General features: G+C 44.1%; 1 protein-coding gene across 1 annotated transcript in view; it reads right to left on the bottom strand.

Annotated features, from left to right (window-relative positions):
* Positions 1–6,352: 6,352 nt before the first annotated feature.
* The window catches only part of LOC124788784, a 192,438-nt gene continuing 186,387 nt past the window's right edge, over positions 6,353–12,403 (bottom strand). The window contains exon 2 of the mRNA XM_047256067.1: positions 6,353–10,732. Coding sequence (XP_047112023.1) covers positions 6,353–10,732 — 4,380 coding nt within the window. The remainder of the gene's footprint in view (positions 10,733–12,403) is intronic.

Genomic DNA, 12,403 nt, shown 5'->3' with positions numbered 1-12,403 from the left:
TCATTGTGTTAAATCCCGAAATAGCAATGAGGGTAAATATTCTGTGCTGATACAGGAGTAAATGATTGGAATTATTTTTCCAGGATATATGCTAAGTCTTTTCCAGAAAGAATCACCATATTTAATACCTGGTTCTCAAACGGCAAAGTGCCCGAGAATATGGAAATCAGCATAAGTGTCAATTTAGTAATAAGGAATAAAATTTACTTATAAAGTTAGGCTATTGTTACGTTCATCCCCATCACAACAGACGTATCTGTAAGTTAATAAAAATAATGCGTAAGTGAAAATGGTGTAAATAAAATGACCTGTCGCATTGATGGCAAGACTGCCCTCATAAAGGTACGCAGAGATGTGCTAACACAAGCGACACTAATTTTCTGCTGAGAGCAGAAAATCGAAATGAATTTTATGATGGACTTTCTGAAAGTTGGGTGAAACACGCTTATAATTGATTATGAACTTATGAAAATAGTTGTGGGAAGCTTAAATGTGTACTGCAAAAAGTTACATATTTGAAACTTCACAAACGAATTGTAATCAATAGCTTATAAGTAAACAGCCATGAATCAAAAGGTAATTTTGAGCATGATAGCGCTTTACAAAGCAGGATCCCGTTGGAGGTGGTACACCGTTGCATTCCTCCGAACTTTGAACTGATCCAGCCAGTTGCGAAGGCACCTGCAGTTTAACGCGAATTTCGAGACATGGTGCAACTCGGCATGCTTCACATCATCAAACATTATCAGAGGTGGAGGAAGCGATAAGCGACAGATAAAAATCCCAGGATTGCTGGGGATCGAAACCAGTCCTTGGATTTATTGTTTGCCACTTCACCACTGATCCACAGAGCCAAATAAAAAAAAGACTAATAGAACTAGTTCTCATACCGAGGTCGTTTGATACAGAGCAAGTGTCTACACGAACTTCATTTCGAATGGCCATTTGTGCTATATCCCCCAATACTCTTCTTTCATCGCGGTACGCCTTTATAACAAGAATAAGAGCGAATACATCGAACAAGCGCCGAACTCTGATGTGACGGTAGTACATTGTCCCCAGGTTGTGCCTAATGGAAACTAACGAAGCTGCCTAATACATTTTTGTGCTACTACTGGTAAAATTTAAATTATACTAATTACCAACCCTTTAATGCTGGTGATAGTGACACGATTTGGCCTCACGCGGTTCGGTATAGACCTCGCAAATCATCTCAGCTATACACGGAATTAACGAACCGTGTACGGATGCGCGACATAAGACTGAACGCGACAAAAGAAGTACGTGTTTCCCATTCTTATTTTGGATCCAGACTTAGAACTGGCCTAGCTGTTTTAAACTGTAAATTTTTGCTTGTAATATAGAGTAAATTTCATGTAACAAAGGTCAGTAAATGTTACTACATCTGCTCGTACAGTATGCAAAGGTACATCCAGCTGTTCTCAACATTAAAAAATGTATTTCCATATTACGTGATCGAAGGGCACCATTTTCTTCATTTTACAAGTGTGTCATTACGCTACTTAACGATCTATCGTAGCTACGATTGATCATTTACGTAAAGGTTTATTTATAGTATTTTACTCAAAATAAACAATCAGAAAATGAACAAGTAAAAAGAAGAAAAAGGGCTGAAATTTTGGCTGGGTTACATCTCATAATCATACTTCGTCAATAACAAGGCATCGTAGGCCTTCTAATATTTGAAGATCTCCATAAAGTAATGTGACTTTCTCAGATAAATGCCTTAGACAGAGATCAAAATAATAATAATACAGGCGGTATTTTATTACGTGCTTAGTGAACTGGTAAGTAATAATACAGGCGGTATTTTATTATATGGTTGGCAAACTGGTAGATCTGTAATTCAAATCGTGATCGAGCAAGATAAAAGACAGGCACGAAGCAAACGTAGTCGCAGTTGTTACGCTAACAGATCTAAGGCACATTGTGCGTCATCATTTTATTTCCTACACGGTTGAACAACTATTTACAGAAGAAAGTGAGGACTAGTAGAAACCGATCTTTGAGAAGATCAGCTTGACTGCCGGAGAAATGTAAGAACACGCCATTCAACGCTCACCCTACGACTTATTTTAGAAGACAGATCTAAGAGAGGCAAATTTACGTTTATAGCGTTTGTAGATTAAGAAAAAGCTTTTGTCACTGTTGACTGGAGCAAATGCTTTAAAATTCTACAGCACGAGGCGAAAAGTAAATGGAGCGGAAGGCTATCTACAACCATCCAGAAACCAGACTGCATTTGTAAGACGCTAAGGGAATTAAAAAGCAGGTGGGAGACAAGTTTGTGGCCTATCCCCAATATTATTCAATCTGTACGCTGACAAAGCAGTAAAAGGAACGGAGGAAAAATTTGAAAGACAGCAGAACATTCGGATGAGCAGTTGAACGAAGTGGATAGTGTCTTCAAAATTGGTTAAAAAATGGCTCTGAGCACTATGGGACTCAACTTCTGACGTCATTAGTCCCCTAGAACTTAGAATTAGTTAAACCTAACTAACCTAAGGACATCACACACATCCATGCCCGAGGCAGGATTCGAACCTGCGACCGTAGCGGTCTCGCGGTTCCAGACTGCAGCGCCTAGAACCGCACGGCCACTTCGGCAGGCATTGGTTAAAAGATGAATATCAACAAAGTTAAAACAAGACTAACTGAATATAGTCGAATTAAATAAACTGATGTTTACAGAATTAGCATAGGTAATCGATGAGTTGTGCTATTTGGGACCGGCCGGAGTGGCCGTGCGCTTCTAGGCGCTACAGTCTGGAACCGAGCGACCGCTACGGTCGCAGGTTCGAATCCTGCCTCGGGCATGGATGGGTGTGATGTCCTTAGGTAAGTTAGGTTAACATAGTTCTAAGTGACTGATGACCTCAGATGTTAAGTCGCATAGTGCTCAGAGGCTTCTTTTTTTTTTTTTTTTTTTGTTTGGGCAGCAAATAAAATAACAACGGCCATAAAAGAGAGGATATATAAAGCAGACTGGAAACAGCAGGGAAAATGTTTCTGAAAAGCGAAGTTTGTTAACATCGAATAAAATTTTAAGTGTTAGCAAGTGTTTTTTGGAGGGTTGTAAGCAGTCTACGCCTGTACGGAATTGAAACGTAGACGATAAGCAGTTCGGATGATAAGAAAAGACGAGATTTTGAAGCGTGGTATAACAGAATAATGCTCAAGATTAGATTGGTAATCGAGTTATTAATGAGAAGGTACTGAATCGAACCGGGGAGAAAAGGTGCTATATCTATGGTACCACTTGACTAAAAGAAAGGATCAGTGTATGAGACACATTCTAAGGCATCAAGGAATCATCAGATTTGCTAATGGACGGAAACATATGTGGTAAAATTGTGAAGATATACGGTGGCTTGACTACAATAGAATGAAATCGTGTGCTATTGATGGCCGACAGTTCCCACCTGGGAAGTTCGGCCTCCGAGATGGAACTTTTTTCAACTGATGCCACATTAGGCCACTTGCGTATCGATGATGATGAAATGATGGCGAACACAACACGACACCCAGTCCCGGAGCGGAGAAAATCTCCGGCCAGGCCGAGAATCGAACCCGGGCCCGTTGCATGGCAGTCAGACGTGCTGCCCAGTTTGTTTCTTTCTTTTCGCTTTCTTTGTTGTGTTTGGTGGAGGAGGATGTCACATGACACCCCTTCAAGTTCATCGTTGACTCCTTCACTCAGTTTATTTTATTTACTTTGATGCTACGAACCTACGCACGGTCTAATTCCGTAACGGAAGAATCTTATCCAACACGGAATTGTGTAGTCCTCTCTATCGAAATTTTTCTTGGACGTATCTTATCAGTTCCCAAACGTAAGAACTGTCACTGCAGAAAGACTATCTCCGAGTGAGCTATTCAGAGCTCTTTACCTGAACATTTTTATTACGCTCAGACAACCGGAGTCACCGAGTAGTAGTAGACTGTCTCTACCGAGCTGCGTATCTCATTATATTTTTTCAGAACAGATTTACATTGTCATTTAATGGTGCTCTATATTATTCAGCAAACACAGCCAACAGGATTTACAGATCCTATAAAATTTCCAGTCATTAAAGTAAAGTTAATCATAAAATTCACTTTCATATAACTACGAGATTACAGTCTGATAAGTAAGATCATGGTTCGCTTAATCAGTAGAAAAATGTATTTTAAAACAAACTAAAACATATACATACACCATTTATGAACAAAAGAATAATGCAGTTGCTATTACTAATAAGTCCAGTCACCCGTAGCGTCGACAATTTCTTGGCATCTCCGAAGCATGCTTGAAACCAAGTTGCCCACGTATTCACGTCGAAGAGACCTCCAAATGCACAGAATTAGCGCTGACAGCTGTTTCGAAGTGAATGTATTTTTCCTTGCAACATCTTCTTGATATAAGACCATACACTTTCAAAAGGGTTAGGGTCAGATTTTTTTTTTTTTTTTTTTTTTTCATTTATTGAATTTCAATTCCCCCCGAAGGGGGGCGGGCTGGCAGCAGCTTAGTACGCCGCTCTTCAGCCGACAGATTTTGTAGGGTCAGACGGCTGTGAGGGCCAATGCAGTACCCGCACACCTTTCTTCTTTTTCCAGTCACAGCAAAGACTGCCGCGATGCTTCCTGTCATTGTTCTCTTGCAGTTTCCAGTCTTCATTTTTGTGGATGGAGCAACGTTTGGCAATCGGCATCAAGCATCTCTGATAAACGCGACGCATAAGCTGCACCCATGTCTCTTCTTGCATAACGCAGTCAACAATTCAAAGTAAACTAATGCTTTATGGACACCGCATAAACGGTCTATTGACACACAGTCAACATGGGTTTAGAAAACATCGTTCCTGTGAAACACAACTAGCTCTTTATTCACATGGCCGGCCGCGGTGGTCTACCGGTTCTGGCGCTGCAGTCCGGAACCGCGGGACTGCTACGGTCGCAGGTTCGAATCCTGCCTCGGGCATGGGTGTGTGTGATGTCCTTAGGTTAGTCAGGTTTAAGTAGTTCTAAGTTCTAGGGGACTTATGACCTAAGATGTTGAGTCCCATAGTGCTCAGAGCCATTTGAACCATTTTTTTTATTCACATGAAGTGCTGAGTACTATTGACAAGGGATTTCAGATCTATTCCGTATTTCTGGACTTCCGGAAGGCTTTTGACACTGTACCACACGAGCGGCTCGTAGTGAAATTGCGTGCTTATGGAATATCGTCTCAGTTATGTGACTGGATTTGCGATTTCCTGTCAGAGACGTCACAGTTCGTAGTAATTGACGGAAAGTCATCGAGTAAAACAGAACTGATTTGTGGCGTTCCCCAAGGTAGTGTTATAGGCCCTTTGCTGTTCCTTATCTATATGAACGATTTGGGAGACAATCTGAGCAGCCGTCTTCGGTTGTTTGCGGATGACGCTGTCGTTTATCGACTAATGAAGTCATCAGAAGATCAAAATAAACTGCAAAACGATTTAGAAAAAAATATCTGAATGGTGCTAAAAGTGGCAGTTGAACCTAAATAACGAAAAGGGTGACGTCATCCACATGAGTGCTAAAAGGAACTCGATAATATTCGGCTACACGATAAATCAGTCTAATCTAAAAGCCGTAGATTCAACTATATACCTAGGTATTACAATTAGGAACAACTTAAATTGGAAGGAACACATAGAAAATGTTGTGGGGAAGTTTAACCAAAGGCTGCGTTTTATTGGCAGAACACTTATGAAATGTAACAGACCTACTAAGGAGACTGCCTACACTACGTTTGTCCGTCCTATCTTAGAATATTGCTGCGTGATGTGAGATCCTTACCAGATAGGACTGACGGAGTACATCGAAAAAGTTCAAAGAAAGGCAGCACGTTTTGTAATATCGCGAAATATGGGAGAGAGTGTCACAGAAATGATGCAGGATTTGGGCTGGAAATCATTAAAATAAAGGCATTTTTCGTTGCGACTGTATCTTCTCACGAAATTCCAATCACTAACTTTCTCCTCCGAATGCGAAAATATTTTATTGACACCGACCTGCATAGGGAGGAACGATCACCACGATACAATAAGGGAAATCAGAGGTCGTACGGAAAGATATAGGTGTTCATTCTTTCCGCACGCTATACGAGATTGGAGTAATAGAGAACTGTGAAGGTGGTTCGATGAACCCTCTGCCAGGCACTTGAATGTGATTTGCAGAGTATCCATATAGATGTAGATAAAGGAAAAATTTCCCTGCGTTGCGTTGTGAAAGAACTAGGGCGACATCTTTTATCATCTGTATGTAATGTGGTCCACGCTCTTAGTAGACAGGCTGTAAATCTGATTTTCAGTAGAAGAGATCAGGTGAAGTAGCAGATAAAGAAATTAACTTCAATAAAACAAAATAAAGGGAAGTGATGATTACTTGCTGCTATATTACCTGTGCTGAATAACGACACGAAGTCGTCGAACAGGGTGTTGCCGGCGCTGGCCGTGCTGTTGGCGTCCTCGTGGACGGTACTGCTGCGGTCATCTGCTCGGGCGTCGCCGTCTGCCGCCGAGAAAAGCGTCTGCAGTGGCAGCGTGGTCGCCGGCGTAGGCCTCACGACGAACCGCGGCGAGTGGAAGTCGAATTCTTGCGACTTGCCCTCACGGTACGACTCCCCCGGGGTGTACCTCCGCTGCGCTGTCGGCGTAGTCGTCCCTTCCAGTTGCTGCTGTTCCCAAGACGAGAGCGGTGTCACCACGTACACCCTCTCCTTTGTGATTGGCGAGATTGACACCTGCAGGTTGGTCCACGGCGCTTGCGTCGTTGGCGGTGGCGTAGTCGGCACTTCCGGCTCTGTATCAGTTTTCTGTCGCTCTTCTGCAGGTTCCGTGGTGACCTGTTCTTCTGCGGGCGTGACAGTGGCTGCAGTCGATGCGACCGTTGTAGTTAACACAGTCACGGCTTCTGGGAGTACGAGGTTATTCTCAAAAAACTTCCATTTGTGGTCCACAGGTTCGCTGACCCCGTTCGTCTCCTTCTGCGATGGTCTGTCGTACGCGTTGGCTGTAACTGCGTGGCTGTGGCTACCCGCAGCTTCGTGGTCGAAGAAACGACTAGAAATTGGGGGCGAACTGGAAGCAGTGCTCGGCTTCAGGGCAGGGACGGCAGTCGGTGCGAAAGGTTCCACATTCTGGTTGATATCATCGTACGGCAGTGGTGTAGTCGTCAGGTACTCTTCTGGGATCTGCTTGGACGAAACTAAGCGGTGTCGGAGGGCACTGACTGGTGGTTTTGGTGTCGTCGTCTTGCGTTCCTCTGCTCTGTTGTGTTTGGAGTAGGCCAGTGCCGTCCATTCGTCAATGTTCTTCTGGAGCCGCAGAAGAGTGTCCTCAGTTACGTTCTTCACCTCCTCTTCACCGCGCAGTAGCTCACGAATGTTAGATGCGAAAATGTGTTGAATTTCTCCTGTCTTTGAGACTGTCTGGTGATTTTTCAGTTGTGGGTGGTTCTGAATGGTGGCTTTCTGCGTCGCTGGTCTGGATTCCTGATGCTGTTGGTAATCCTGTGAATTATCTGAAGGCTGCGAAATGTAAAACTGAGATGGGTAGCAGAAAATGTAGCCTTGCCAAGGTTTCTGTGGATCACTACAGTTGACTTGTGGGACAGGCTGCTGTTCTGATACGGCCACACCTTGGTTAGTTTGCGGTACGGGTGTCCACGGACCAGCATTCAGGCCCGCTGCATTCTGACTGCCTGCAGAGGGGAATTGAGCAAGGTCTTTGGTCGATGTGTATGGAACTATTACTTGAATCTTCTTTGGCCTTTTGTGCCCCTGTTGAGGGGTCTGTTGGGTAGGTTCCTGCTGCGGCAGTGGTACTGGTGGGGGTGGATATAGCCCAGGACTGGAGAACGAAGCTACAGCACTACTGTCAGGGAGGTATTTGAAAGGTGGAGGACCTCCAGCGTTTGCCCATGGAGCACTGTAATCTTCAGCCGACTGTGACCAGATAGGTGGTGGATTGATGCCTGGAGGGTTCAGAAATTGAGCGGGAATGTCAGGTTTGTAGAGACTCTGGAACGCAATGAGTGGATTTCGAAAGGAATTAGGTGGTCTCACGAAGGAATCGTGTACTGGCCCTGGGCCAGGAGGAGGGACAGCTGGTGGGACGCTCTGAGGAGCAGTAGCGCCTTGTAACCCATTCTGGAAGGACACAAATACTGCCGTCTGTGTCGGACGGTTGGGAAATCCATTGGGAAATGGAGCTGTTGGTGGTGGAGCCTTCAGATTGTTGATCTGATAAATGAGTGATGCTCCTTGAGCAGACGTTTGCACCGATGGCTGTATATCGACAATGACTCTCTGGCCTTCTGGCGGCTTCACGAAGCCACTTTGGAGCAAAGATGGTGTTTTCTGTGATGGTAACACATTCTGGCCCTGTGGAACCAAATAATAATTGTTTCCACTCTGCTGACGCGGCGGTTGTAGAAGCACGTTGGATTGTTGTTGAAAATCTAGTCCAGATGTTTGCTCAAGAAGAGGCTGGTCGTTGATCTGGCTATGGTCCTGACCATATACATTGTCTATGGAAGTACTGTGCTGTTGGGTACTCACACCAAACCCAGACTTATTATCCTTTGTTTGGCTTTGCACATCTTGTGGGAATGTGATGTTCTTGTTTCCTGCGTTAAACGAGTTCTCATTTGAATAATGGCTAGATGGTAAGGAGAATGACTGAGGGCTCTGGTGTGTGGTCCCGAGATAAAAATTATTCCCTTCCGATTTTAGGTCACTTCCTTCTGTTTGGTCCTTAACAACTGAGTTTACGTTGATGGGTTGCTTTATAGACCCACTTTGCTTCTGATCGCTCTGATCATTTTCTCCTTGCTGATTAACATTGTTACTCAGATTTCCAGAATCATCACCATTATGATTTTTATATCCTTCATTGCTCGTGCTCTGTGCAACCTGTTTTATATTTAGTTCGCCCTTCAGAACCGGTCTACCAATTACTATTTCTTCATTCTTCGGAAGATACTCAGGATTTTCCCTAACTTTCTGTTCTGCAGAATGGATGCTATTTCCATCATTGTCAACTGGTGCATCTGGGGATACATCTACATAAGATGGAGACTGTATGACTTCTATTGGGTACTCGATTGAGGACACAAAATCTGCCAGTGGCACGCTCTTTATAACTTCTAGTTCATTTCCTCCATGCCCTTTGGTTTTGGTATGCTGAGTAAATTCAGATTCTAATGTATGCTGGTCAGTAAATGCATTATTTCCTGCCTCTGATATTGGTGAGTGAGCTGTAGGTGGAGACGGCCAGTTAGGATTACTTGCTGGTATAAGGTGTACAGGAGACTGGTACAGTTGACTGTTCTGCCCTGGAGTGTTGATGGTAGGAGGATAAGATTCGGAAAGCAATGTTACAGACTTCACAACGTCCAGAGATTGGCCTCCTTCTGTTGAACCCCCGTAAATTCCATTTTGCGTTGGTGCAGCAGTCTGTTGATGTGACTGAGACGACGATATAGTAGGTAAGTAAGCTGGACCTTGCTGGATGCTTCCTACTGTCGATGCAGAAGCTGTAGATTCTGATGCACCGTATTGTATGTTTGGAATCTGTAATAAGGGTGGAATAGGCGGAGGACCATAGTTGCCAGGAGATCCGTTTGAATTGGTATGTGAAGTGTGAATGTGCCCACTTTGTCCATTAGATCCACTTCCAATGTGTCCCTCTATGCCAACAGCTGCGTTTCCTGAATTGTAAGCAGAGGCATCAGGAATGTTCAGAGGTGGAGGTGGTACATATGAGCTTGATGGTGACGGCAAATAAAGCCCACCTGATGATGCAGAAGAAGATGGAGGCAGATCTGATACTCCTCCTACAGACATCGGAACCCAAGGAACCCTGTTGCATGGATTGCAGTCCTTTTTTGGTGGTTTAGGATGACTGACAATTCCTGGAGATCGGGGTGGACCATACCCTGGCGATGGAGGCCTGTGAGATGTAAGTAGTCCTGGAGATCCATATGTTGGTGATGGTGGTCTTGATGGCCGGAGGGGCCCATGAAATATTGAAGATTGGCCACTGCTACCAGAAGGCTTTGGTGAGCCATAATGAATCGATGGAGGAGTTAATGGAGGTCCAGATATACTGGGAGGTTTCAGCGATAAATAGCTGGCCGGGGAAGAAACAGATGGTCCACCGTGTGCATTGGTGGGAGGACCATAATTACTTGTAGGTTTAGGTGGGCCGTAACTAGAGGAAGGGGTTTTGGGAGGTCCATACTGATTTGCTGGGGGCTTTGGCGATCGCAAATAGTGACTGCCTCCAAGATCAGGACGCTTTGACGGTTTTCCTTCAGGACGAGAGATGAAAAAGCCAGGTGGTGGGCCGCTGGGGAATTCATGTTGGTTCGATGTCTTTGGAGGACTGTAATGAGTGGTAGGTGGCTTTGGAGGACCGTATTTGAATCTGGGTGGGCCATAGTTGGACTTGAGTGAGCCATGTCGTCCATGGGAGCCGGATGGATGAGGCGGTGATGACGGTGGCGGCGGTCGACCGTAGTCCTCATGGTGCCCAGCTGCATCATCACCCGAGGAAAAGAACCATCGAGCTACCCTCTGCACAACAGAACGAGGTTCTGTCGCTTGCGAGGGAGGACGCAGGAACGTTACTGGTTGTGGAGGCTTCTCTGGCTCTGCGAAGGCTGCAGTAGCAAACAGCAGCCATATCAGCGCCACCTGCAAAGGAAAAGGTGTAGTCAATGCACTGCAGTCCCACAGGAAAGCACTTTACTCAGATTTACAATGTCTAATAGGGTATGCTGCATATACTCTGTTCATCGCATATTCCCTTTCCAAATACGAATACATAACCGATTTTTGTTAGACACTTCAAACGGATCATTGTAGAATCGTTCCCTGGATACAACACTTAATATTTCTCAATGAAATTTTCCAGCTACGTGTCTTATATATTAATTACTAATTATACGTTACAGCAGTTGGATGTATCATAACATGAACTTAAGACAACAAATGGCGACAAAACATAATTTGGTTTGTTATACTGTGCAATGAGGTGTGTTCATTACACACATTTCAAAGTGAAAATGGAATCGTTACGAAATGATTGTTTTCCTTTTTCCATTTTACTCAGTGCGACGAAAATTTTAAAGAAAGAGATGGTAATGAACTGACGCAGAGGTGAGAGAACAGACAACGGAAAGAATCTTGAATGTGTACTGTTACAACTGTGTCCTGCTGAATACTGTCTTCAAACGTTAGAAAAACATAACTTAGGCCAACAGTTCATAGCTTAGGCCTACAGTAATACATCGACTTCAGCTGAAAACTAATTAGAAGATGTTAATCTTTGACAGTAATTGTAGTCACAGCATAGCCGTGGACGCTATCCAGACATATTTTTTGTGAAACTTGATTAACAACATCTAAAGTCGTGAAATAACATTGAGCGTGGTTTTCTGTCACATTCGTCAAGACAAGCAATCATTACTTCCATACTTGAAGTCATGAATAACACCGTCAGTTGCGTGCTTGCATTTATTATTTATTTAATTGCGGTCGGTTTCGGTGGTCCCTTCCACGGTTGTCGGGCCCCCTCTATGGTACATGGTGGTCATATGACCAACGGTAATCATCACTATACAAGGGCCGAAAACATCGGCGTCCGCACATCTGCTCACGTGTGGTACGTCTGTCTAGTTGCAGCACTGGCTCCGTGCAAACGGAGAAACTGAAAGGGCTTACAAAATATTAAGACTGAGCAATTCGATGGTGTGTGAATTACAGAAGTGGGCCAATTAAAGTCGAGTAGCTACCTCAATGGAGAAGATACGAAGTGTTCCCAGTAAATATTACGCCCACAATATGAATAAAGGTGCCATTTGGCAGATAACTCTATAATACCAGGTGGTTATAATTAAAGGCAGCTGTTCACAGAGGTCCTGTGTGGGCTGTAGTTATCTTCTGGCAGCCAAACTGGGTAGATATTCTGATGCAATAATGCGGAAGTGATTTATGATGGAAAAATTTAGTTCCAATTTTGGCCACCAGGTTCTAATCTGGCGCTGTGAACGCAAGAAAAACATGTAGAAATACGTATATGAAGATAGTAACTGTTCTCGAAAGAACAGGTACCATTGATGACCGTGCAGCTTCTCTAGAATAAATGATAATTAATTGAAACCCTCAGCTGCCGACGGGTGTTGTTGACATACCTTGATGGGGACAGCTGGAAATGTGTGCCCCGACTGGGACCCGAACCCGGGATCTCCTGCTTACATGGCAGACTCTCTATCCATCTGAGACACCGAGGACACAGATGAATAGCGCGACTGCTGGGAATTATCCCTTGCACGCTTCCCGTGAGACCCACATTCCCAACTGTCC

The sequence above is a fragment of the Schistocerca piceifrons genome, chromosome 3, assembly GCF_021461385.2.
Source record: "Schistocerca piceifrons isolate TAMUIC-IGC-003096 chromosome 3, iqSchPice1.1, whole genome shotgun sequence".
Taxonomy (NCBI): domain Eukaryota; kingdom Metazoa; phylum Arthropoda; class Insecta; order Orthoptera; family Acrididae; genus Schistocerca; species Schistocerca piceifrons.
The sequence above is the reverse complement of the archived record's forward strand: the minus strand, read 5'-3'. Positions and strand labels throughout refer to the sequence as shown.